The sequence below is a fragment of the Nycticebus coucang genome, chromosome 5, assembly GCF_027406575.1.
Source record: "Nycticebus coucang isolate mNycCou1 chromosome 5, mNycCou1.pri, whole genome shotgun sequence".
Taxonomy (NCBI): Eukaryota; Metazoa; Chordata; class Mammalia; order Primates; family Lorisidae; genus Nycticebus; species Nycticebus coucang.
Window position 1 is genome coordinate 61,246,466 of NC_069784.1, and position 27,863 is coordinate 61,274,328.

General features: G+C 43.0%; 1 protein-coding gene across 1 annotated transcript; it reads left to right on the forward strand.

Annotated features, from left to right (window-relative positions):
* The first annotated feature begins 9 nt into the window (after positions 1-9).
* Positions 10-27,863, forward strand: C5H6orf163 (chromosome 5 C6orf163 homolog). Its single transcript, XM_053590935.1, has 5 exons — positions 10-157; positions 4,412-4,506; positions 5,965-6,072; positions 17,456-17,658; positions 27,368-27,863. Exons 1-5 carry the CDS (start codon positions 10-12, stop codon positions 27,801-27,803), a joined length of 990 nt encoding a protein of 329 aa, XP_053446910.1. The 3' UTR covers positions 27,804-27,863.

Consider the following 27,863-nt stretch of genomic DNA (forward strand, 5'->3'; position numbering starts at 1 on the left):
AATTTAACTATGATTAGAAATTCTAATTACACAAACTTTGTCTGCTGTGCTGTTTGTAATAAAATAATACCACCAGCCCCTTTGGAAAAAACTTTCCAACGGATTCATGAGTACAAGCCATTTAAAACACGCTTTTACACTCATAAAGATATACTGGGTAAGTGACTATTGTTTTCTTTTGTTCTAACAGTTCATAGCATTATTTGTGAGTCTTGAGTTACATAAACTTTTATCAACTTTTCCCTGTTCAAAGTTGCTTGTCCCTACAGAGATATCTGTAGAAAAGAATATGGACCAAGGCAGGAGGGTCCTTTGAGCTCATGAGTTTGAGACCAGCCTGAACAAGAGCAAGACCCCGTCTCTACTAACAATAGGAAAAAAGAAAAGAATATGGGTTGGAATCCAGCTTCTTCACTTACCAATTGTATGCTTTGGGCAGGGTGCCTACTCTTGGCCTGTTTCCTTATATGTAAATAAGAATATTAATAGTCTTGCAGGATGTTATGAGGCTTTAATGAAATAATTTGTGCCTATTACAAAGACTAGTGCATAATTGTAAATGTGAGTTCTTTTTCGCCATTATCCATAGTAGGGCATCTTTAATATATGTTGGAGAGGAAATATCTCTAAATAATACCCTGATAAATTGGTGAATGAAAATATATCATACATGTATATAAGTATATAATACACAACCAAATCAAACTGTAAATACAGGTTTCCTTCTCTCTTTTATCCCCACAAAAATTTTCAGTATGATTTTGAGCTCTACTACGGTTTTCCTAAGAACTTTCAAAATACTTCTCGGATCCTCTCTTCCTTTAACATTGTAAATAAACTAAGGGTGATTTGATTTCACTCTTGATAATTTGAAAATGTAAGAAGCTAGAAAATGGAGAGTGCTTGAAAAAAAAAAACCTTAAAATTTAAGAAGAAGGACTGGGAAAAAATGTAGCTCATTGAGTAGGGCACTAGCCCCATATACTGAGGGTGACAGGTTCGAACCAGCCCGGTCAGCTAAAACAGCAGTGGCAACTGCAACAAAAATAGCCGGGCATTGTGGCAGGCATCTGTAGTCCCAGCAACTCAGGAGGCTGAAGCAAGAGAATCACCTGAGCCCAAGTTTGAGGTTGCTGTGAGCTGTGATGCCAAGGCACTCTACCAAGGGCAACAAAGTGAGACTCTGTCTCAAAAAAAAAAAAAAAAAATTTAAGAAGAAATCAAATTGGAATCATTATTGAAAAATATCAATACTAAACTGATTTTAACTTTTCGTAAATGCTTAGTATGAATTAGTCTTTGTAATCTCCAAAATGATTTGACTTTTACCCCCAGAAGAGCATACTTCCACTTATCGATATACTTAATGATTAATTCTTTATGCCTAAAGTGGGATTCCTTAACCCTTTTAGCAGAAACCTTGACTGGGCATCAAGCTTGCAGTCTGCACAGGCGCACTCGCCTGGATCCAGCTCAGCTGCCCACTGCGCACTCAGGCTCAGTCCAGCAGCCAGGAAAGGAGGCTTGGGCGTGCAGATAGCTCTAAGCATCTACTACTTCCATCTTGGAGATCCCAGAGGAAAACGAGTTATGTTCTCCTCACATCCTTGTATAAAATTCCCAGGAAAAGCCTGGTTGAGCAACTTGAGTATGTGCCTGAGCCATTTGCTGTGGCCTAAAGGAGGTAAAGAGGCTGAGAAGGCTGGACGCTGAGACCAGGAGACCTGGGGTGAGGTGCTGGGCAGGCACAGCTCATGTCTACAAATGCCTCATTTGTGCTCACTCTGCAAGGTCAGATGTGCTTTGTAATTTAGGAACCCTATCATCAAGACCTAACCACATGTAATTTTTGTAACTTGTAAAGTAGGTACTATTAGTATCCCTCCCTGTTTTTCTTTTTTCCGTTTTTTTTTTTTTTTTTTTTTTGAGACAGTCTCATCCTGGATAGAGTGCTGTGGCATCATAGCTCACAGCAACCACAAACTCCTGGGCTTAAATGGTTCTCTTGCCTCAACCTCCTGAGTAGCTGGGACTACAGGTGCCTGGTATGACACCTAGCTAGCTTTTCTATTTTTTAGTAGAGACAAGGTCTTGCTCTTGCTCAGGCTGGTATTGAACTCCTGAGCTGAAGGGATCCACTGCCTCAGCCTCCCAGAGTGTTAGGATTACAGGTGTGAGCCCCTGTCGGGCCAGTATCCTCTTTTACAGATGAGGAAATGGAGGCTCTCAAAGGCTAATTTTTAATTTTTACATGATTAAAAAAAGTTTAATCATTATGGATACATGATAGTTGTATATATAGACATGCCAGGTGAATTATCAGATCAGGGTAATTGGAGTATCCACCTCAGGCATTTATCATTTTGGGAGGTTAGAAACATCTCAATTCCACCCTCTTAGTTATTTTATTTATTTATTTATTTATTTATTTATTTATTTATTTATTTATTGAGACAGAGTCTCACTATGTTGCACTCAGTAGAATGCTGTGGCATCACAGCTCACAGCAACCTCAAACTCTTGGGCTTAAGCGATTCTCTTGCTTCAGCCTCTCGAGAAGCTGGGACTACAGATGCCAGCAACAAGGCCCAGATATTTTTTTGTTGTAGTCATCGTCGTTTGACAGGCCCTGGGCCAGGTTCAAACCCGCCAGCTCTGGTGTATGTGGCTGGTGCCCTAGCTGCTGAGCTATAGGCACTGAGCTGCTCTTAGTTATTTTAAAGTATACCCTAACTTTCTGTTGCTTATAGTCACTTTATTGTGCTATCAAATGGGTTAAGGAATCCCACTTTAGGCATAAATTCTTCCTATCTAACTAACTACATTTTTGCACCCATTACCCATCCTCACTTTATTGCCCCCTCCCTGCTGCCCTCTTCAGCCTCTGGTAACTGTCATTCTACTGTCTGTCTCCATGAGCTCAATTATTTTTAATATTTAGCTCCCACATGTAAAGCTAAATGTTAAAAACAATATTATCTTTCTGTGCTGGGCTTATTGCACAGAACATAATTTTCTCCAGTTCCATCCATATTGCTGCAAATGGCAGGATTTCATTTTTTATGGTTATATAATATTTCATTGTATATATGCCACAATTTCTTTATCCATTCATCTGTTGATGGACACTTAGGTTGATTCCAAATCTTGGCTATTATAAATAGTGTTGCAGTAGGCATGGGAGTGCAGGCATCTTTTTGATACACTGATTCCCTCTTTGGATGTATAACCAGCAGTGGGATTTCTGTGTCATATGATAGTTCTATTTTTAGTTTTTTGAGGAACCTCCATGCTGCTCTCCATAGTGGCTGTACCAATACACAGTTCCACCAATAGCATATGAGGGTTCTGCTTTCTCTACATCTTCACCAATGTTTGTTATTGACTGTCTTTTTGATAAAAGCCATTTTAACTGGGATGAGATAATATCTCATTGTAGTTTTGATTTGCATTTCTCTGATGACTAATGATGTTGAGCAATTTTTCATATACCTGTTGTCCATTTGTATGTTTTGAGAAATGTCTATTCAGATCCTTTGCCCATTTGATCGTTTCCTATTGCATTGTTGAAGTTCCTTATACATTCTTATTAGTCTCTTGTTAGATGAGTAGTTCACAAATATTTTCTCCCCATTGTGTGGGTTTTCTCTTTACTTTGTTAATTATTTCCTTTGCCATCCAGAAGATTTTTAGCTTGATGTGGTCCCATTTGTCCAATTTTGCTTTGGTTGCCTGTGCTGTGAGGGTATCACTCACAAGTCTATGCCCAGACCAGTGTCCTGAAGCATTTCCCCAATGTTTTTATTTTTGGTAGTTCCATAGTTTCAGGTCTTAGATTTACATTCCATCTAATTTGATTTGATTTTTTGTATACAGTATGAAATAAGGGTCTATTCCCATTCTTCTGCATATGGATATCTAGTTGGGAATATTATTATTTGGAAATCAAATTAGCTCATTGGCTACTGCCTCTTAGCTCGCTCCACAGCTGAAGCAGTTAAACCTGTGCAGACCCACACACTGAAGAGAGGCATGTCACGTGTTAAAGAGGGCATGGATTTCTCTCTGCTGATGAAAGTAGCCCAGTCCCCAGATAACAGGGCAAGAGAGCTGCGTATGTGCAAATATCTCCTGAACATTCACTCACCACTCTACTTTTGGTGTACAAAATATGCCCCTCTGTGTGGCATCTGTTTCACTTACCTGCCCCAACTACTGTGTGGACAGTGAGACTAGGGGATGACCTGCTCTGTCTACCCAACAGTGCTGGGTTCCCTCCCTGTCACTTAGGGAAACACTCATCTTTCACTGGCTATCTTTAAAGAAAGGGTTGACATATCTGGGCAGCCCTCATAAATAACTAGAGAGAGAGTCTGTGGAGATTTGTGATCATTTCTCTTCAAATATACAGATATTGGGGCAAATATTCTGAATAAAGAAGAACAATATCAAGAGGCTGTATTCAAAGAACGTATTGCAAAAGCAGAAGCTGAAGTATGGGCTCAGGTAAAAGAAATTAGAAATCTGTCTAAAAACATCCTTGTGGTTCTTTCACATTCTGGATTTGTCTGAAGCAATCACTCAGTGTAGCAAACTGCAAAGTCAGCAGAACTGACTTTGGATCCTGGTTAGCTGCGGGACCTGGGACACACACAGTCCTGGCTTCTTGTCTGTCAAAGAGGAATAATAGCCTTCCTGCAGCATTGTGGAGAGGGTTTCCTGGAAGAATGTACCTGGCTTACACAGCTGCCTAGGCAGAGTCATCAGGAATTTCCTCCTTCTGAATCATCTCTCTGTATGGGTGTCTCCTGCTCCCTTTATTCTCATTTGACTAAATCCAAAACTAAAAAGAAAACTAAGAAGACATTCTTGATGGTAATTGTTTATTAAGACCTAATCTTTAACATATAGACCCCCCCCCCATTTGTGCAGTATGTCATGACCTTAGTCCAGGTCATGGACTACAGGTATTTACAGGGCTCACTTTTTAAATGCTTTAAAGCGACCTACTTCCCTTCTCCTCCCCTCTCTCCAGAGTCCTTGATGCCTTATCCACGGCACTGCTGAGGGCCACAGGGGCAGTTAGAATACCAGGGCTTGCAGTGGGGTCTGAGATACCAAACTGAAGCAAAGCCTTCACCTCACAGCCCCCACTTCTTCAGTCATAGATGGAATGACATAAATGGCTTCCTTGAGAGATTTAAAGCTCCTTGTGGGCAGGACCAGCTACTGTACTTAAAAGAACTTAGTCGAAGTTTCTCTAATAAGTAGACATTACAGCAAATAGTATTGAAATTATCTAGTATTAAGGCCAGCAAAAGCATGGTATGGAAATATTATGAATGTATAATACTCTACTGCAAAGGGAAATACTGTATATCTCAAAATCTTAGTAGTTATCTACGTTTAGCAGTAATAAAATTCAAACTGATTGTGAGCATCAGTTATGCATCCTAATACAAGGTGATGCTTTTGTGAATAGTCCTCCATTTGAATGTGAATGTGTCCTGTGTACTGTGTATTCTCTTCAAGTGAAGGTCTTCAGAACAGTCTACAGATCTGATGCAGAGGCTCTGGGTAGTCCTCACCTCCACTAGTTCTGTGCATCTGCTCACTTCTCTGCATTTTCCAGATTTGCTACGATGCACATATGTTACTGTGCTAGTAAGCCATGCAAGAATAGAGTGACAAAGAGAAAAGACTGCCCAGAGCCTCCTCACAGAGAAGCTGCCCTGCCACCAGCAATGTCAGCTCAGGGTGGGGATAAGCTTGGGCAGCCCTGGCTATAGTGCCAGTTTGCTGTGGGAGGTTGGAACTGGGAAAGGAGCAAGACATTTGGGGCCCATGGCTGCCGCTAATTTTCAGTGAAACTTGAAAATTTGATTCACCAACACCTCAGATAAGATGAGCTGCCCCGTGCTTGTCCTTACGTATTAACAGGTCATTGGACTGTTCTTTTCCAAGGCTAGTGAACTCAGGAAAGAAGCAGTGGAGAAAGCACTTGAGGAAGCAAATAACAGACACAAAATTGAAATTCAGCATTTGAAAGAGGAACATCAGAGAGATTTACAGGTATTTATGGTGGCTTACTTATTGTCTTTAAAAAAGTACTTAAGTTAGTTAAAATAAAGGGCTTGGGTTGGTCGGGGAATGAGAAAAAAGATAATAGCATAAAATCTAGGTCCGTGTTTCCTGGAGTCAGCTGGAAGGCCCTGGAGGTTCACAGAAGATACTGAGCTCAGCAGCCAAGCAGTGATGAGCCTGCAGCCTTCTTCCCAAGGGAGGCTTTGCCTGACCAGCCCAGCCCTGCCCTGCCTCCCACTCTGCCCATGATGCCTAGCTGTCTTTCAGAGCAGTCAACATTATTTTCACTGAATAACTGCAGCTGTCGCTGGGGTGTGTCTGTCTCCTCCCCATGCTACCCTGGAGCCCAGCTTGGGCCTGGACTCAGTAGTTACGCAGATGATAGTTGTCACAGAGATGAAGTGGGCTGTTCTTTGGGCTCTCTGGTTTCTATTCTTTCTCCTAAATTCGCACTTATTGCAATTCCAAGAGAGACTTCTGAGTCCCTCTTACGACTCAAAGCCAGAGGTCACGAGATGAAGGGGACTATTTCTCCTTAGGACCTATTCAAGCATAAGACACTGGTAGGCAGCAAGCCACCCACGCAGAAGCCCCCGACTTATTGTGAGTCCAGCACCCCAGTTATAAACCCTGCTCAAGTGAAAAGGGTTTATAGCTATTTTTACATTTTGTCCAGGGAAGGACAGGACAGAGTAAGGAGCAGGTATGATGATGCCGGGGCAGAGACTAGAGGAAAGTATCAGAGTTGCAGCCCCACATCTGGCCTGACTCAAGAAAATAACTAAGAAGCAGCTAAGAAACTACAGTCTATTTGTTTATTGTCTCAACAATAAACACCATGTGTTAGATCTGCTGGATGAGATTAAACAGGTTGTCCTTGCCCTGAGGGGACCTGCTGGCAGGAAAGGACACTGGCCCAGGAGTCCAAAAGAGTGGATCCCACAGGGCTCCCTGCTCAGCTGCAGCCCTACCCCACCAGGATTGGCCCAGGGGCTGTGGGGTGGTGCAGAGCCCCAGGCATGTCCCTGACTTGAGCTGCAAACATGAAAACTATGCAGCACATCTCAGAGAGACCTGGAGCTCAGCTGCTGTGTCCCAGTATGGCCACACTGTCATGAGAGAACAGAAAGGCTTCTCTGTCGGTTGATAATTGCCTCTTCCATACCCTCTGTCACTTTGCTCAGCTTGGTCACTTCCCCCACAGACCCACCAAATCTTGGCCTGCTCCCAGGCCAGCAGTTTAAAGGGGGCTCAAGGACCCTGTGTAATGAACAGCCAGAAACCACTCCAACCTGGGCCCCTCTGCACTGGAAGATGTGAGGAAGATGTGATGCCTGTCTCAAGGGGCTCACATCCTAGTCTTCCTCTGAGCAGTTTGATTGCACCCAGTATACTGCTTTAGTAGAAATATATCCTAAGAAAATTTACAGAGAAAAAGAGGGAGATCAATCTTTCTGAAAAATTTGTCTAGGGTTTGGGAATTTATATTTATGCCATCTCTGGGATATTTCCTAAATATGAAAGAGTGACTTGTCTAAGAGTGATGTGCAGGGCTGTTATTTCAGCCCCTTAAATCTACAGGCAGTCCCCCAAGTTAGATATATCTGACTGACATCTATCTTGAACTTACAGATGGGGCTCTTACAGGTCATAGGTGAATGTACCTATCCCAACTTACATGCAAATTCAGCTTAAGCGTAAATCTACAGAATCCATCTCATTTGTAACCCAGGGACTGCCTGGATATCAGTAATCAGTTCTCAAGGAGTACCTATAAATCCCCTGCATCAGAATCTATTCCTGGGGCTGAGTCAGAATTGCTGCTTTTGTGAGCCCAAGGTGCACCTGACCCCCAGCAGAGAGTAGGTGGGACAAAAGTAGGCATGGCAGCGGCATCTGCTCAGGTAGGGGCAGGAACTGAAAGCCCTTTGTGAGCTCTAACCATGCCCACTCCAACACAGAGTGCAGCAGAGACACCAGCTCCATGAGAATTGGCATGGCAACAGCACAGGGCAGGGTTGCGTTGCAGTTTCTGTGAACTCAAACAGCTCCTGGCCCACAGTGGAATACAGCCAGGCCAGAATGCAAATTCCAGGAGAATATAAGTGACAGCAACATCAATCTGGGGCAGGGCTGGAACTGAGTGACACTCCCAGCTTCCATTAAGCACCCAAGGTTGTTAGTCTTCAGCTCCCCCTCCCGGCTGGTGGCCGAGTGCAGTGGCCTGGCCAAGGAGACATAGATCTCCCTGTGACTCAGACAGGTGCAAATCCCTGGAGTATCTGCTCATTGGAGGGATCTGGGCCACAGCCTTGCGGGGTTACTAGTGACTGGGTGTGACAGTGGTGCAAGGTGGAGAAGGAGGCATCAACCTTCCTGGACTAACTCATTTCCTGGGTGGGCTTTCCATGGAGCACTGGAGTGAGCCAAACTCTAGCTGCCAGCCAAGTTGCTGGACACCTTTTTAACTCTCCCACTTGAGACTTCGTGCTGACTGGGACAATTGTTTTGGAACTCTTGACCTGGGCCAATCAACAGAGGACCATCCAAAGTGGTATCCTGGTTGTGTTGTTGTGGGAAGGTTTGATTTTCCTTTTTCAGCTGTTGCCCATGAGAGGTGGGGTGTCTTACTTGCTTGTATTTCTCCACAGCTGAGACTTCAAACCAGAGTTACTGATTCACTAGGTCTGGCCAGAGACCAGCTGAATACAAGACAGAGCCACCTAGCCCCACCACACCAAGCAGGTCTCCAGTGTCTCAGGCTGCAGTACTATACGGGTCCTTTGCAAAGCTGTAGGGGAAAAGCTGCAGCCACCAGTCCCAGCTCTTGGGCAAAGGGCTGGCTAATCACTACTTTAGGAGCCCCCAATCCACTTTCACCTTACCTGTTCATCTAGCCAAACAGTAAAAAATAATTATGGGGCAGAATCAGTGGAAACACTCTTGCAACATGAATAATCAGAGTAGATCAATCCCCCAAGGAACGACAAGGTGGACACACCAATTCATAAACATTCATAAACAAATGGCTGAGATGTCAAAAATCGAGTTTAGAATTTGGATGGCAAATAAGATTAACAGAATGGAAGTAAAGTTGGAATTAGAAATTCTAGGAATAATTCAAAAGTTGTCTCAAGAATTCAATGACTTCAAAGACAAAATCAACAAAGATTTTGACACATTGAGAAAAGAATTTGCAGCCCTCCAAGATATAAGAAATACAGTAGAATCCCTCAGTAACAGAATGGAGCAGGCAGACGAAAGGAATTCTGACATTGAAGACAAAGCTTTTGAATACTCCCAAATGCTCAAAGAGGGAGAGAAGTGGAGAGCAAAACTGGATCATTTTCTCAGAGTGCTGTGGGATAATTTGAAAAAAATGAATATTCGCCTTATAGGAATTCCTGAAGATGACGAGGTTATTTCAAAAGGCCCAGATATTCTTCTCCAAGAGATAATCAAGAACTTCCCAAACATGGCAAGAGATTCTTATATCCAGTCAGCAGACAGTTTCAGAACCCCAGCACAACTCAATCCAAATAAAGCATCTACCAGACACACTATATTAACTTCGCCAAACTTAATATGAAGGAGAAAATTCTGCAAGCACCCAGACGTAAGAAAGCCTTAACATACAAGGGGAAGAATATTAGAATGACTTTAGATCTCTTTGCAGAAACTGTTCAAGCTAGAAGAGGATGGTCATCCACCTTTAACCTCCTAAAACAAAGTAACTTTCAACCGAGGATCCTGTATCCAGTTAAACTGAGTTTCATTTATGATGGAGAAATTAAATACTTAAAGTATTACATTCACATGTTGAAGAAATTTGCCATAACTAAACCAGCTCTCCAGGATATTCTCAGACCCATCCTCCACAATGATAAGCACAATGCTCTACCACCAAAGTAAACTCATTCAGAAACTTTTGATCAAATTCCAACTTCCACAGTGGTGAAAGGATTAAAAATGTCCACTGGACTTCTGAAAAATTCAATACCCAAAATACTACCAGGCTTATCAGTAATCTCAATTAATGTGAATGGCTTAAATTGTCCTCTAAAGAGGCACAGGTTAGCAGACTGGATACAAAAACTCAGGCCAGGTATCTGCTACATACATCTTACCTTAAAAGATAAATATAGACTAAGGGTGAAGGGATGGTCACCTATAATTCAGGCAAATGGAAATCAGATAAAAGAAAGTGTTGCAATTTTATTCATGGATACAATAGGCTTTAAACCAACAAAAGTAAGGAAAGAAAAGGATGGTCACTTCATATTTGTTAAGGACAACACTCTCAACATGATGAGATTTCAACTAACATTTATGCACCCAACCAGAATGTGCCTCAATTTATGAGAGAGACTCTAACAGACATGAGCAACTTGATTTCCTCCAGCACCATAATCATTGGAGATTTTAACACCCCTTTGACAGTGTTGGATACATCCTCCCATAAGAAACTAAGCAAAGAAATTTTAGACTTAAACTTAACTATTCAACAATTGGATTTAACAGACATCTACAGAACATTCCATCCTAACAAAACTGAATATACATTCTTATCATCAGCCCATGGACCATCCTCCAAAATTGATCACATCTTAGGTCACAAGTCTAACCTCAGCAAATTTAAAAGAATAGAAATTATTCCTTGCATCTTCTCAGACCACCATGGAATAAAACTTGAACTCAGGGCAGCGCCTGTGGCTCAATGGATAGGGCACTGGCCCCATATACCGAGGGTGGCGGGTTCAAACCCAGCCTCAGCAAAACTACAACAAAAAAATAGACAGGCATTGTGGCGGGCGCTGGTAGTCCCAGCTACTTGGGAGGCTGAGGCAAGAGAATCACCAAAGCCCAGGAGTTGGAGGTTGCTGTGTGATGCTACAGCACTCTACTGAAGATGATAAAGTGAGACTCTGTCTCTACAAAACAAAAAAAAAGTTGAACTCAGTAACAACAGGAATCTGCATACTCGTACAAAAACATGGAAACGAACCTTATGTTGAGTGATAGCTCATAGATGACATTAAGAAGGAAATTACCAAATTTTTGGAACAAAACGATAATGAAGACATGAATTACCAGAATCTCTGAGACCGCAAAGGCAGTCCAAAGAGGGAAATTTATAGCATTGCAAGCCTTCCTCAAGAGAATGGAGTGAGAAGAAGTTAACAACTTAATAGGACATCTCAAGCAACTGGAAAAGGAAGAAGATTCCAATCCCAAACACAGCAGAAGAAAGAAAGAACCAAAATTAGGGAAGAATTAAATGAAATTGAAAACAAAGGATTATACAACAGAGCAATAAATCAAAAAGTTGGTTTTTTGAAAAGGTCAATAAAATAGATAAACTTTTGGCTAACCTAACCAGGAAAAAAAAGTGTAAAATCTCTAATTTCATCAATCAGAAATGGTAAAGACAAAATAACAACAGACTCCTCAGAAATTCAAAAAAATCCTTATTGAATATTACAAGAAACTCTATTCTCAGAAATACAAAAATCTGAAGGAAATAGACCAATACTTGGAAGCACACCACTTTCCTAGACTTAGCCAGAATGAAGTGGAAATTTTGAACAGGCCTATATCAAGCTATGAAATAGTATCAACTATCCAAAATCTCTCCAAAAAGAAAAGTCCAGGACCAGATGGCTTCACATCAGAATTCTACCAAACCTTTAAAGAGGAACTTTACTTGTCCTTTTCCAAAATATAGAAAAAGAAGGAATACTACCCAACACACTGTATGAAGGAAACATCACCTTGATCTCCAAACCAGGAAAAGACCCAACAAGAAAAGAAATTATAGACCAATATCTCTAATGACTATTGATGCAAAAATATTTAATAAGATCCTAGCAAACAGAATCCAGCAACACATCAAAGAATTATACACCATGACCAAGTGGGTTTTATCCCAGGGTCTCAAGCCTAGTTCAATATACATAAATCTATAAATATAATTCATCACATAAACAAAATAAAGAATACCAGATGATTCTCTCAATTCACGCAGAAAAAGTTTTTGATAATATGCAGCATCCTTTCATGATCAGAACACTGAAGAGAATAGGTATAGAAGGGACATTTCTTAAATTGATAAAGGCCATCTATACCAAACCCACAGCCAATATCGTATTGACTGGAGTTAAATTGAAATCATTTCCACTCAGATCAGGAACCAGGCAAGGTTGCCCATTGTCTCCACTGCTTTTTGACATTGTAATAGAAGTCTTAGCCATTACAATCAGGCAAGAAAAGGTGATCAAGGGTATCCATATAGTGTCAGAGGAGATCAAACTTTCACTCTTCGCAGATGATATGATTGTGTATCTGGAAAACCCCAGGGTTTCAGTTACAAAAGTCTTAGAAGTGATCAAAGAATACAGCAGCGTCTCAGGTTACAAAATCAACACTCCTAAATCTTGTAGCCTTTAGATATACCAACAATAGTCAAGCTGAAAACACAGTCAAAAACTCTATTCCTTTTACAGTAGTGCCAAAGAAAATGAAATATTTAGGAGTTTACCTAATAAAGGACACGAGAGATCTCTATAACAAGAACTATGAAACTCTAACAAAAAGACAGCTGAAGATGTTAACAAATGGGAAAACGTACCATGCTCATAGCTGGGAAGAATCAACATTGTCAAAATGTCCATACTACCCAAAGCAATATACAATTTTAATGTAATCCCTATTAAAGCACCACTGTCATACTTTAAAGACCTTGCAAATAATACTTCATTTTATATGGAATCAGAAAAAACCTCGAATAGCCAAGACATTACTCAGCTATAAAAACAAAGCAGGAGAAATCATGCTACCAGACCTCAGACTCTACTATAAATTGATAGTGATCAAAACGGCATGGTACTGGCACAAAAACAGAGAGGTAGATTTATGGAACAGAATAGAGAACCAAGAGATGAGCCCAGCTACTTACCATCATTTGATCTTCAATAAGCCTATCAAAAACATTCAGTGGGGAAAAGACTCCCTAAATGGTGCTGAGTGAACTGGCTGGCGACCTGTAGAAGACTGAAACTGGACCCACACCTTTCACCATTAACAAAGATAGTCTCTCACTGGGTAAAAGATTTAAATTTAAGACATGAAACTAGAAGAAAGTGCAAGAAAAACACTTGAAGAAATTGGTCTGGGAGAATACTTTATGAAGAGGACCCCCCTGGGCAATTGAAGCAACACCAAAAATACATTACTGGGATCTGATTGAACTAAAAAGCTTCTGCACAGCCAAGAACATAGTACATAAAGCAAGCAGACAGCCCTCAGAATGGGAGAAGATATTTGCAGGTTATGTCTCTGACAAAGGTTTAATAACCAGAATCCACAGAGAACTCAAACATATTAGCAAGAACAGAACAAGTGATCCCATCTCAGGGTGGGCAAAGGACTTGAAGAGAAACTTCTCTGAAGAAGACAGGTACACGGCCTACAGACACATGAAAAAATGCTCATCATCGTTAATCATCAGAGAAATGCAAATCAAAACCACTTTGAGATATCATCTAACTCCAGTAAGATTAGCCCACATCACAAAATCCAAGAAACATAGATGTTGGTGTGGATGTGGAGAAAAGGGAACACTTCTGCACAGGTGGTGGGAATGCAAATTAATACATTCCTTTTGGAAAGATGTTTGGAGATCACTTAGGGATCTAAAAATAGACCTGCCATTTGATCCTTCAATTTCTCTACTAGGTATATATCCAGAAGACAAAAATATCACTTTATGAGAAAGATATTTGCACCAGAATTTTTACTGCAGCCCAATTCATAATTGCTAAGTCATGGAAGAAGTCCAAGTGCTCATCGATCCATGAATGGATTAATAAATTTTGGTATATGTACACCATAGAATATTATGCAGCCTTAAAAAAAGATGGAGACTTTACCTCTTTTATGTTTACATGGATGGAGCTGGAACATATTCTTCTTAGCAAAGTATCTCAAGAATGGAAGAAAAGGTATCCAATGTAAACAAATGAAACTAATTTGAAACTAATTTATAAGTACCCACACTTCCATATGAAAGCTATAGCCCAACTATAGCCCAAGATGAAGGGGAAAGAGGAGGGGGAGAGGAGGGAAGAGAGGAGGATGGGTGTGGGGATGGTAATTGGTGGGACCACACCTATGGTGCATTTTACAAGGGTACATGTTAAATCTAAGTGTAGAATATAAATGTCTTAACACAATAACTAATAAAATGCAGTGAAGGCTATGTTAACCAGTTTCATGAAAGTATTTCAAATTATATATAAAACCAACACATTGTACCTCACGATTGCATAAATGTACACAGCTATGATTTAATTTAAAATAAATAGATAAATAAATCTATTCCTCTGGGATCTTAGCATGCAGCTCCTGGGTCTCCATCTGGCCTGCAGACCCTATCAGTAAACCAAGTGATTCTTACACATGCTGAAATTGCAGATTACCAATATACGGCAGAAAACCAAGTTCTTCTAGAACTATATATCATTAGATTCTGGTATATAGAGACCACTAGATATGGTTCTTCTATGATACACGGTATTAGGAGTTTGACATGTCTCAAATGCATGCTATTAAATAACGTTTCAGATCGTATTCTGAAAAGGTGTTTATATCACCCTTGTTCAAAGGCAATAATATAAAAAAGTAAATGAAAAAGTAGAAGCTAAGGGAAAATAAGAAATAAAAAATCCAAGTCGACAATACAGTGAAATCATGGGTGAACTCAGAACTTAAAGATGAAGGTGTGAAGTCGTGTGCAATTATCACTCACTGGGCCTTGAGCTTTCTGGCAGCTGGCACAAAAGAGAATCCTGGGAGTCACCACGTCCATGAAGTGAAAGCAAATCAGGCACTCAGAAGAAGCTCAGATACTCCTGGTTGTGAGCCCTGAACTTCTCTTGAGGAATACATTGTGTAAAGCAGTGCCTGTCAGACACATCTGCACAGCTGTGGTGATGATACTCACAAAGCTGCTTCTCATAACATCTCAAAAATGTGGGCTCAAAATAAATTTCAGTAAAAGCAGCTTAGTTGGGACACCTTACATTGATAAGAACACTGCCGTACAATAGGTTATTACATTATTTTTGGAGCTTTAAACATACACTCACATGCTATATGAGGCAGTAAAATGATTTTGCTTTTATTAAATCATTATGTAAAAGAGGGACAGAGTTTAATTCTTGAATTCTAGTTCAGAACCCAGCCAAAAAAAGGCCAGGATGCTATTTTTAAATCCTGTGATTCAAATAGAAATATATTATGAGAGTCTCACTTATGAGGATATACTTGAAAACCCAGAAAGTAAGTTAAAATATCCCCTAAGGAGTTAAAGTCCTCTGACTATGAGAGAGTAACTCAGGCTTACTGCCATGGCAGCCTCTCCGTCCCCACCCAGATGCCTGGTGCTCACTCACAGCAGGACCCCGCACTCTTAGCTTCTTGACTGTTCAATGCTGAAGTAGATTAGATGCTGGGAACCAGGAGTGAGAGAAAGACGCTCACCGTCAGCAGTTAGAGCAGAGGCCCTAGCCCAGGGCACGTAACTTTAAAATCTGCACCACTAATAGCAAATACTAATCTCAAAACCAAAGCAATCTGGGGTCATTTATAACAGAGACAGATGACCCCATGAACCTGAACAGTTACTAAGTGTCATATCAAGCATTTAGCCTGGTACAGTCGTTCATCTTTGCTGAACCTAGGCCATCAAGATGTTAGAGTGATTCATATTCTTTTATGAGGCGAGAAAGCTGTAAAGACAAAAGCACTTCTATTCCAAGTAGTTTATTAAAATTTTTTTAGCAATTTAAGAGACAAAGCCTTCAGCAGTGTAGAAAACCAATGTAGCATTTCTAAATGGCCAATGTTTTCCTGGAAAGGTCCTCAAAAATACATGAACTGAAGCCTCTCTGGAGAGATTCTTAACATTGATTTCTGTTTATTTCATTTAAAAAAATTTTTACCCTTGGAGTAACCAAAGTGAGAAGTTGAAAATTTTTCTTCTCTTGAAAAAGCTGAAGTCTGTCTAACAAATATTTTAATTGTTGAACTAATTGTCTAGAGCGATTTCAGTTTTCCTGAGAACCTGGGGTTCTCCTGGCCCTCAGCTTCAGCTGGGCATTCTCTCTGGGGGCCTCTGAAAATGGGGCTGGTTCCCTTGGGGCCCCAGCAAGGGTGCACTTGGGGTTGGATAGCCTTCAGTCAGGAGAACTTACTGCTTTTATTCCTTTCCGCTCTGGGTGAGAGTTCACTTAAAGAAGAGTTCTGCAATTATTAAATAAAAAAGAAAGAAGAAAACCCATGGTACTGTGTTATAAGACTGTACAATTGATGACTCTTGAAAGACTCCAGAATCAACACCCCGCAATGAAACCAGAAACTGGCTAGTTCTTCTACTCACTGTGAAATAATTTTTTTATGTTTTCTTGATGTCATCTCTAAAATAAACATTTTTTACCTTTAACTGAAAATATTGTAACACCTGGATGGAATGAATTGCCCCTCTCACCTGTATTCCTGTCACAACACTCATTGCACAACTAGATGGCCTCCTCTAGCAGGCAGTGAGTCTCTTCAACACAGAGACCCCTGCCTCTCACTGTGTAGCGTCTGGACCCACACAGTCAATGGGCACTCCCAGCGTGGTCACAAGACTTCCTCAGACCTGTCAGTGAGTCTGTTCTTCCACAAGTCTTGGTTTACTGGTGTTTTCTCTCTATTTGGTGGAAGGCCACCCACAGGATCTTCCTGGAGCCATGGAGCACCTATTCCTGTTCCCTCCAGGAGTGAGCAAGGGCCCTTCCATACCAGTGCGCTGGAATGTTCTAGCCACAGTGGAGACTGGCAGGCAGGCTTCTGCGACTGCAATTAATGTACAACGGCTCTCTACCTGAGCTCAGACTCCCCCTACGCAGGGCACTCTCTGGAGGCATAATAATTATTTGGGCCATTTTCCAGGACTGACTTACTAAAGTCAAATTGCAATATGTATTTCTAATTATATATAAAGAGAATATGACACTACAATATTTGGACAGTAGCCCCTCCCAAAGGCTCTTTAATCTTAACTCCTAACCAACTGTGTTCCTTTCTGTATATTCCCTTTCAGTACCATCCTTATATATTTATGCTGCATAGTTTGTACATTTTCAGTGTCAGTCACTATTGATGAAAGTTTCCCACATCATACACACTCATCTCTTAAATCAGCAGTGTTAACAGGTGCACTTGGCATCAGACAGGTAAAATTATGATTTATATTAATATATCTGCCTAGTGTGCACTTTTAAATATCAAATGTGTAATAGCTAAGCCTGCTTTGTTATTGCTTAAGGAAATGGCAGAGAAAACTAAGACAGAGATATATCAAAATGTGGATGACGAAATGAAGAGAGAGCACTCAGCTGCAGAACAACGCATGGTCCACAGAATCCAGAGAATTATGATGGAGTGCCACAGGGAGAAGGTTGAGGCTGTGCAGAACGCCAGAGCTGAGGAGAGAAAGATCGCCGGGGAAGCAATCCAGGCCCAGAAAAGGTATTACAGGCAGCGCCTGTGGCCCAGTGGGTAGAGCACCAGCCCCATATACCGAGGGTGGCGGGTTTGAACCCAGCCCCGGCCAAACTGCAACAAAAACAGCCGGGCGTTGTGGCGGGCACCTGTAGTCCCAGTTACTCCGGAGGCTGAGGCAAGAGAATCGCCTAAGCCCAAAAGCTGGAGGTTGCTGTGAGCTGTGATGCCATAGCACTCTACCGAGACTCTGTCTCTACAAAACAAAAGAGAGAAAGAAAGAAAAGAAAAGGTATTACAGAGAACACACATGCAGACCACATGTCACTCTCCATCACGGTCAGCCTGGGGGCGTGGGGGCAGGGTTAAGGTGCATAGGTGGAATTGTCCAGTTTTCCGGTTTTACATTTTTATTATGAAATTTACCAAACCTAGAGAATAAATACATAACATATTGTGGGGGAGATGTTTAAAGAAAAATAGTAGCCTTAACACCAAAGGACTGCACCCAGCTTCAAGATTGAGGAAGTCAGGGCTGCAGCGGCTTTTGTGTTCATCCCCAATCCAGTCTCCTTCCTCTCTTCTCTCAGGAGAGAATTTCTCTTCTGAAGATTGTGTTTTTCATTCTCTGTCACCTGTTTTTAAGAGTTTGAGGAAAGAAAAAAAAAAAAAAGTTTGAGGAAAGAAATATTTTCCCATAAACACATACAAGTCAATCTATATTCTTTAATCTAGATCGCACACTGTGATGGATATGTTAGTTATCGGTCTTTTTTCTAAGTACATAAGTAATACATGATGCAAAAGAAATTGACATTATGGAAATGTAAAAATGGCAAGTCCTGACTCATTGCTCCCCAATTACTGGGCTCCTGGGGATAAGCATTGTAAAAACAGAGTCTGTATCTTTCCACATCTTTTTGATGCATTACAGCCATGGGTATGTGCAGAATCACTAATCATTTGTTATGTAAATCAGATCACACATATATTGATTTTAAGAATTCCAAGGTAACAATTTTCATGTATGTTATGAACATTTGATGAAAGGACAGCAGTCAGGAGCCCAGAATTGTCAAGTGCAAGAGAAAAAACACAATTTCCAGATGCAGAGCCACCTGCCCAAGACCACAGAGCAGTGGCCACTGAGACCGTGGCCTCCATAGTCACCTCCTGCTCTGTGGCTGCTCCTTTTGCTTTGCTCCTTGAGTTAACAGATGGATCCATTGCATGTAATTAACAAGTCAAATTTTTCTCGAAACGTTTAAAACTGACCTGCGCCAAAAGTAAGATAAAGAGGAGGCAGGAGAAGTGAGGAGGGCTGTCACCTCCCTCCCACACAGACTGCAGATCATTGTGAAGCGGGGATAGGTAGATGAGAGGCTTTCAAGAGGAGGTTGACAGTGAGTGGTGGCCCTCACTGAGCCATGGAAGGGGGACCCTTTTCTCCCTTTGCCCCTTCCCATCTGCAGGAGCTGCCCCTGTTGTCAGAGCCTCTGGTCCCCTCCCTGAACACACCTTGAGTGGAAGGTTTCCTGTGTCCAGCTCTTACTGAGTCAGGGCACTGAGATCAGAGAGCTGCCGTGCCTGCTGTTTAAATGGATACAACTAGAACACCCATTTTTGTTTAGTGCTGTTCCCCAAGGGCCTGGAAATGAGTCTGGGGCATGGTGGGCATTCTTTAAATATTTATTGAACTAATAAATTCAAATTTATCCCAGCCACACCCCTCTGCAGCACACCCTACCTTATTGCGAGACCAGTGATTTTCAACTGGTGTACCATGAGAGGATCTTAGGTGTGCCTTGAAAAATTTTAAAGAACATTGCTTAATTTATTTTCTGAAGAAGTTCAAAGCAGAGTAAGTATATTCTTTTTTTTTTTTTGATCAATATAATTTCAGTGTGCCACAGAAGTTTAGCTATGAGTTCACGTGGGCTGTAAGATAAAGAAGGCTGAAAAACACTGCTAGACACTGTGACGTCCCTGTGTCCCTTAGATCATCTGTAGAAACTAATGCAGTGGATGGAGGGGGCCACTGTTTAGAATGCTACTGTAGATCTTCTATCCTTCTGTAAACTTTCAGAAAGATTTAAGTATTCAGAACACTTAAGTATTAAGAGAAATTTGTCAAATGTATAAAAAAACTTTACTGTGAATTAAGGTGATTAGATTCTAAACATTTCCCAGGAGACATTGGATCTCTTAAATTAAAAAAAAAAAAAAAAAAAAAACCCCAAAACCCAAAAGTCTGCTGGGAAGGGTTATCATTGTTTCCAGCCCCAGGTAAAACATAAACAAAGCCAAAGATAGGCAAGTCTAGGGTCCAGACCTTGGCCCCTGCTAACAGCACATGTGCAGGGGTCTATCCAGGGTGTGCCTTGTTGCTTTGTCTGTCAGAATGTGCCTCTTGTAGAGCTCCATGTCCCTTCCACTGTGTGGAATGTGCCTCTAGTAGAGTCCCCATGTCCCCTCTTCTGGGCGGAGTGTGTCCCTTGTAGAGTCCCCGGTCCCTTCCTTTGTGCAGAGTGTGTCTTGTAGAGTCCCATGTTCCTTCCTCTGTGCAGTGTGTCCGTTGTAGAGTCCCCATGTCCCTTCCTCTGTGGGGAGTGTGCCACCTGTAGAGTCCCCTGTTCCTTCCTCTGTGCAGAGTATACCCCTGTAGAGAGTCCCCACATCCCTTGCTCTGTGTGGAATGTGTCCCTTGTAGAGTGCCTTCTTCCTTCCTCTGTGCGGAGTTGTCCCTTGTAGAGCCCTGTTCCTTCCTCTGTGTGGAGTGTGCCCCCTGTATAGTCCCCTGTTCCTCTTTGTGGAATGTGCCCCTTGTACAGTCCCCTGTTACTTCCTCTATGGGAAGTGTGGCCCCTGTAGAGTCCCCCATCCCTTACTCTGTGCAGAGTGTGCCCCTTGTAGAGTCCCTGTTCCTTCCTCAGTGCGAAGTGTGCCCCTTGTAGAGTCCCCTGTTCCATCCTCTGTGTGGAGTGTGCCCTCTGTCAAGTTCCATGTCCCTACCTCCATGTGGAATGTGCCCCTTGTAGAGTGCCTGTTCCTTCCTCTGTGCAGAGCGTGCCCCCTGTACAGTCCCCTGTTCCTTCCTCTGTGTGGTGTGTGCCTCTTGTGTAGTCTCCGAAAACTTTCCTCTGTGTGGAGTGTGTCCCCTGTAAAGTCCCCTGTCCATTCCTCTGAGCAGAGAGTGTCCCCTGTAAGAGTCCCCTGTTTCTTCATCTGTGGGGAGAGTGCCTCTTCTAGGCAATCCCCATCCCTTCCTCTTTGAGGAGTGTGCCTCTGGTGGAGTCCTCATGTTCCTTCCTCTGCCCAGAGCGTGCGGCTTGTAGAGTCTCCTGTTCCTTACTCTGTGGGGAGTGTGTGTCTTGTTCAGTCCCCTGTTCATCAGTGTGGAGTGTGCCCTCTACCAAGTACCCTGTTTCTTCCTCTGTGTAGAGTGGGCCTCTGTCCCTTCCTGTAAGTGGAGTGTGTCCCCAGTACAGTCCCCTATTACTTCCTCTTTGGGAAGGTTGCCCATTGTACACTCCCTCCTTCATTCTTCTGCTAGTAGTGTGCCTATTGTAGAGTCCCCTGTCTCTTCCTCTGTGTAGTGTGTGTCCCATGTAGAGCCCCCATATCCTTCCTCTGTGTGGAGTGTGCACCCCCCTAGAGTTGCCTCTTCCTTCCTCTGTGCGGACTGTGCACCCCCCGAGAGTCGCCTCCTCCTTTCTCTGTGTGTAGTGTGCACCCCCCATAGAGTCGCCTCCTCCTTCCTCTGTGCGGAGTGTGCACCCCGCTAGAGCCCCTCCTCCTTCCTCTGTGCGGACTGTGCACCCCCCGAGAGTCGCCTCCTCCTTCCTCTGTGTGGAGTGTGCACCCACCCAGAGCCCCTTCTCCTTCATCTCTGTGGACTGTGCACCCCCCTAGAGTGCCTCCTCCTTTCTCTGTGTGGAGTGTGCACCCCCTTAGAGATCCCTCCTCCTTCCTCTGTGCGGAGTGTGCACCACCTAGAGTCCTCTCCTCCTTCCTCTGTGCGGACTGTGCACCCCCCGAGAGTCGCCTCCTCCTTTCTCTGTGTGTAGTGTGCACCCCCCATAGAGTCGCCTCCTCCTTCCTCTGTGCGGAATGTGCACCCCGCTAGAGCCCCTCCTCCTTCCTCTGTGCGGACTGTGCACCCCCCGAGAGTCACCTCCTCCTTCCTCTGTGTGGAGTGTGCACCCACCCAGAGCCCCTTCTCCTTCATCTCTGTGGACTGTGCACCCCCCTAGAGTGCCTCCTCCTTTCTCTGTGTGGAGTGTGCACCCCCTTAGAGCCCCCTACTCCTTCCTCTGTGCGGAGTGTGCACCCCCCTAGAGCCCCCTCCTCCTTCCTCTGTTGCGATTGTGCCCCCCCCCAGAGCCCCTTCATTCTTCCTCTGTGGGGACTGTGCACCCCCCTAGAGTCTCCTCCTCCTTCCTCTGTGGGGACTGTGCACCCCCCTAGAGTCTCCTCCTCCTTCCTCTGTGGGGACTGTGCACCCCCCTAGAGTCTCCTCCTCCTTCCTCTGTGAGGACTGTGCACCCCCCTAGAGTCCCCTCCTCCTTTCTCTGTGCGGAGTTTGCACCCCCCTAGATCCCCCTCCTGCTTCCTCTGTGCGGAGTGTGCACCCCCCTAGAGCCCCCTCCTCCTTCCTCTGTGTGGAATGTGCACCCCCCGAGAGTCCTCTCTTCCTTCCTCTGTGCCGAGTGTGTCTCCTGTAGAGTCCCGTATTCCCTTCTCTGTGCAGAGTCTGCTCCCCTCTCCTTCTGACCTGTGCCCACCCTCTCTTTCTCTGTGTAGAGTGTGCCTCTTATAGAGCCCCCATGTTCCTTCCTGGGGGATTCTGTCTTCCTGTTTATCTTCAGACTAAGACCTGGAGTCTTATAAAATAAGCAAACTGCCAACAATCACAGCACAAGCAGGTGACAGAGAACCCAAATTTGGACCCCGGCCTGTGTGATACTGACACTTGTGACCTTCCATTCATTACATGACCTGCTCTAGGGCAGAGAAGTGTGAGTTACATAAGTTACCTGGAGCATTTGTCCACCTCACCAGAGCTCATAAGTGCCTTCCGTGGATGTGGCCCACAGAAGTCAGGGTCCTTCCCAGCATCATGTGAAGGGACTAAAGAGATGATGGTGCTGTACATGAGGGATGGGCGGGCTGGGACGAATGACATGTGGGATCAAGCAAAAGGTGGGTGGGATACGCGGTGATGAGTAGGTCTTTGGAAGAAGTTGAACTTGGGAAGTTGACCTGCCTCAGAAGGCAGGAGACCCCGCTGGTAAGAGTGGCAGGAGCCAGTGGCGGATAGAGCACTGCTGGAGGCTGGCCTCTGGAGATGCTCCCACTGACTTCCTTAATGCCTCTGCCAGACCAGGGAGGGTGGGTTCTCAATGTCCCAGGTAAACAATAAGAACATATTTTTCTTGTAAACACAATCATTTTAGCTGATTGAAATAGTGCTAACAGTCTTGTAGTTTTAATGGAAAATGGATTAATAGCTGGTGAATAGCCAGATGAATGATCTGCTATATTCAACATTGCTCCAATCCTTTCATACAAATTAATTTGGGGATCAAATTCCTTAATAATTTAGAAGTTGTCAGTGGGGGAAATGAAGCACCTTTTCTCAGTGTTGTAAGACCTGGGCTTTTTCTGACGGGTGTAGAGAGGGGGCTAAAAGTGTGCTGCCATGCCATACACAAGGACACTGAGGAGCCCCCCAGGCAAGTAGTGAGAGGTGGCCACTCATGTCCTCTTTAGGCCTGTGAGCAGTGTGTCCTGTGCCACTTCCGCAGGCTCCCCGAAGAATGAGAAGGCGAGCTGGTAAAGGTGGTAAAGGGAGAAGGGAACAGAGCGATAGCCAGTGTAGATTTCTGTGCTTCATTTTCCCCCTTCATCCCAGGAAGATCGGGTCACTAGATAATAGATTATATTTTTACTTAGTAACATGTTATTATTCTCTAAGAACCCATTTTATAAAATATCACACTGAAATCGTTTAGGTGCAGACACACACTACAACTATTTTGAAAATAGTTCCATTTCTGTCCAGCGTTACTCTTAAATACAGTGTGTGCTTCCAAGTTCCAAGCCTACAGCCTCACTAAGATACAAGAGGGAGATGAACCTTCTTGCACAGACACTCACTTCGTGTCAGAGGGGCTGGAGGTGGTGGAGCTGTGCCTACCGTCCCTTCTGCTGGGGGCCAATCATGTGAGCCACCTCCTGTGACAGGACCAATGCTGCAGGTGACGTGGTTGATCAAGTGCTGAACGCTCTGCTTGTCATGCTCCTCCCGACCCAACACGCTGCTCTCACCTTCCCTTCTCTCCGCTGTGTGCAGTGACCCCTCAGACATCAAGGAGGGGATGTCCAGGACTTCCTTTGAAGGAGGAAAGGAAAACCAGAAGTGCTGACAGGCCCAGGCCCCACAGCCCTTCCTCATGCCTAAGCATTCTAGGCCCTCTTTGCAGGATGGGAGGGGTGGGGGGGATGGAAGTGGACTAATTTGTAGAAATTGAAAAATATTTTAAATACAACAGACTATTTTCCTATGGAGAATAGTTTGCTCATGTTAAGAATCCTTTTTAAGTATGAATTATTTTGAAGCTTTTGTAATGCTCCAATGTAGTGGTTTTAGAATTTGGTGTTATTTTCACAACAGCCTGTTCTAGAGATGACATCTGTTTCACCTGTTTACTCACTCACACTTTCATTGGCTGCTTGTTGTATCCACACTAAGTGCTGTGCTTCACAGGGGAGAAGGGATGGTAAACAGGCACTCCAGGCCACACTAGCTATGCACCACACCCACCCCTTAGCCTGGCTCCAGCTCTACAACAGTAAAACTCAGAGACACCCTGACTGTAAACCAAATGGAGTAGAACCCAGAGGTTCTAAGACTCAGGCTCTGAGACAGGGTGGGAAAATTGGAAAGGACATTCCAAAAAATACCGGATTCCTTTAGCAAGAACAGATTTCTATATCAGGGAGTTTAAAGGGGACTCTCCTTAGGGGCAGGAGCTAGAGTCACCTGGGATGTGTGTTACTGGATCAGGTTTCCCAAGGTCAGCTCAGTGGAGTCATCCAATATCCCTGTAGATGAAACCTCCCATGTGCAGGCAAGAACAGGGCTGGCCAGCAGAAGCACAGGCCTCCTGTGACAGACCTGTGCCTCTGTGGGACCGTAGTCATCACCTGGCCAACAGCCTGAGGACTTTATAAAACCCCAGGCTGAGCCCTAAAAGTGTCGAGAGGGGGCACACGGCTCACAGCAGCACTCGAATATTCTGCTATGACCCACACTGACAACCTGCAAACTGGTGCTGATTCATCCTCCTCCTGCATCCATTATATCCAAGCAGTCTCAGATTCTGGCAGTTGTAACTTTAAAATACCTCTTGCAAAAAGGGTTTATCCCTTTCTCTGCTTCCTACCCCTCTCCTTCATCATTAATTCACACCTCTATCATTGCAGCTCTAGAATATTAGCAAATGACACTAATTGGTCTCTCTAGCTCACCCCACAAAGATTCTGTTCACTCACTATTATCTGAATAACAATTCTAAAAAGTTACTTTCATCATGTTACCTTCCTGACAGAAAACTTACAGTGCCCTCTCATGAAATTGAAGCAGGTAATGTTTAAGGGCAGGAACTCTCCGACTTGCTAATTGTGTGACATAGAACAATAACTTAATCTCGCTGAGCTTTAATTTTCTTACCTGTTATATGAGAATAATAGGTCATAAGTAAAAATAGTACCAGCTCCATGGGTTATCATGAAAATTGAATGTGACATGGTGCATGTGAAATGCTTAGCACAGTCCCTGGGATACAATATGTGCTTAATAAACATTAACCAGTGTTATTAATAATGGAAATAATCCAATTGGTGGGAAAAGGAAGAAATACCACAGGAGCTAGAGAAGCTAAGGGTAAATGAGGTTTACTTTAAGACTGGGAAATCTTTCAAGTTTGAAGGTCAAATTGAAAAAGAAAATGAGAGAATTACATCTTGGAGGATGGAATTTAGAGGATAGTGCAAGAACAGGCACAGTGGCTCACACCTGGAAACCCAGCACTCTGTGAGGCTGAGGGAGGAGGATCCCTTGAACTCAGGCGTTTGAGACCAACCTAAGCAAGAGTGAAACCTTATCTCTACTAAAAATAGAAAAACTAGCCAGGCATTATGGTTCACGTCTATAGTCCCAGCTACTTGGGAGGCTGAGGCAAGAGAATCGCTGGAGCTCAGGAGTCTCAGGTTTCTGTGAAGTTAAGTTGACAGCACTCTACCCAGGGTGACAGAGTAAGACTATCTCAAAATAAAGACAAGATAGGGAAAGTGGTGAATCTTAGAAAAGCCAGATTAAACAAAGAGGCAGAGAGGAAGGATTTTTATTAACAACCATAAATATTTGTATCCAACATTTGCAAATATTTTTATTATCAAATCTCTCGAGGTTCTGCTCAAACTAGGTTAACTACAGAAATCTACTGGAAGTCTATCATTTGCCCTAAACTCAGATTACCAGGGCTGCTATGCTGATTTTGTCACTTTCACTAATAAAGCAAACTTGGACAAGTTATTTAACCTCTCTGAGCCTTAGTGTCTTCCTCCTAAAAAGGGCATAGTAATAGAATTGCTGCATAGAATCATTTTTGAGGAGTCATTGAGTTAACACATGCCCAGAACGCTCACTAACCTGCTTGGACATTGAAGAGGTCAGTATGGTTGACTGCCATAAATTATATGTAATCACATACATTACAGCCAGAGAAATGTGATCCAGAGAGAAGGCTTCAGGGTCCCCAAGACTCTTAAGGAGGGGTCCATGAGGTCAAAGCTGTTTTCTTAATAATACTAAGACATTATTTGTCTTTTCATTCTCATTCTCCTGTGAGTATATACTAGTGTTTTTCAGAGGTTTTGTTATGTATGATATCATAACAGATTGAAACAATATGACAATCCAACATTTTTACTATTAAGCCAGATATTAAAGAGTTCTGCACAAAATATAAAATTATGCCATTTTATGTTCATTGTTTATTGTTTTTGAAAACATATTTTTCATAAAAGATATTTGTTAATGTATAATACATTTATTTTACATAAATTAAACATTTTTTTAAATGTCTCACTTTTAGTTTCTAATGCTGTTAATGCCAATACAATAGACATAGTGCATATAAACAAGGGTTCTTTGGCTTCCTCAATGATTTCAAGGGTGTATAAGGGTCCTGAGACCAAAAGTGTGAGGTGGCTGTCATGGAGCACTGCTCAGATCAACCTAGATTAGACCAGGGAACTGCTCGGATCAAGCTGATATTAAAGCAGAATCTAGCCTGTGAGTGTACAGTTTTCTCCTCTCTGGCTAAAAGTAAGCAGTGGGATTGATATAAAGAAATAATTTCTCTACAGAGTTTGAAACTCTGACCCTATTTCTTCATTTTAAATGCAGTGTGGACCCAGGTCCCTGAAGTTGCCATTAGACACTAGATTACTGGCCTCACCATGGCCCACAGCAGGGAAGCTGGTGGACAGCACTGCTCAAAAACATGTTTTTTGATTGATGACAGCCAATGCCATCTGAACGCTTCTGTCTCAGGCTGGAGGCTCATCTCACAATGTAAGGATTTCTCATATGTCTGTAATTAAGACAAAATCACTTTGTTTTTAGTGGCTAATCCGCCTAATTTGTAAATATGTATTATTTTTGTAGCAAGGCCATGGAGGTACTTGTGAATACCGCAGTGTCAGTTTGTAAGGATCAGAAGATGGATGTGGACCAGCTTATTAAGGAGAAAGAACATGAAATGAATATCTACTTTGGCCTGGCTCAAAGGCAGAAGCAAGAAGAGGTCCAGGAAGTGCTTCAAGAAGCAGAGAAAACCCATCAGGCCACTCTCGGCAATGTGATGGACAAGCTGGTGAACACGCAGGGGGAGCTGCTGTCCATTGCGAAGCAGCTGGGGATCATGACCAACTGGAAGGACTTCCTGGAGGAGGAGCTGCAGGAGACCAGGGCAGCATTCCAGAAATACATCAATTACACCTTTCCTAAGCTTTCACCAGGACATGCTGATTTCATTCTGCCAGAAAGAAAGAAAACACCTTCCAATCTTGTTATTAAAGAGAATGAAACAACTCTTGAGTAGAAATCAATTTCACTACAAAAGATATCATTCCAAAGACTAAATAAATGTACTCAAAAACCA

Bases quoted from the DNA above. Each gene is read 5' to 3' on its own strand.
- C5H6orf163 (XM_053590935.1), top strand. From the start codon at position 10: ATGATTAGAAATTCTAATTACACAAACTTTGTCTGCTGTGCTGTTTGT. The intron at 4,507-5,964 runs GTAAAAGAAATT...TTCTTTTCCAAG, and splicing joins AAGCTGAAGTATGGGCTCAG to GCTAGTGAACTCAGGAAAGA. The intron at 17,659-27,367 runs GTATTACAGGCA...TTATTTTTGTAG, and splicing joins GCAATCCAGGCCCAGAAAAG to CAAGGCCATGGAGGTACTTG.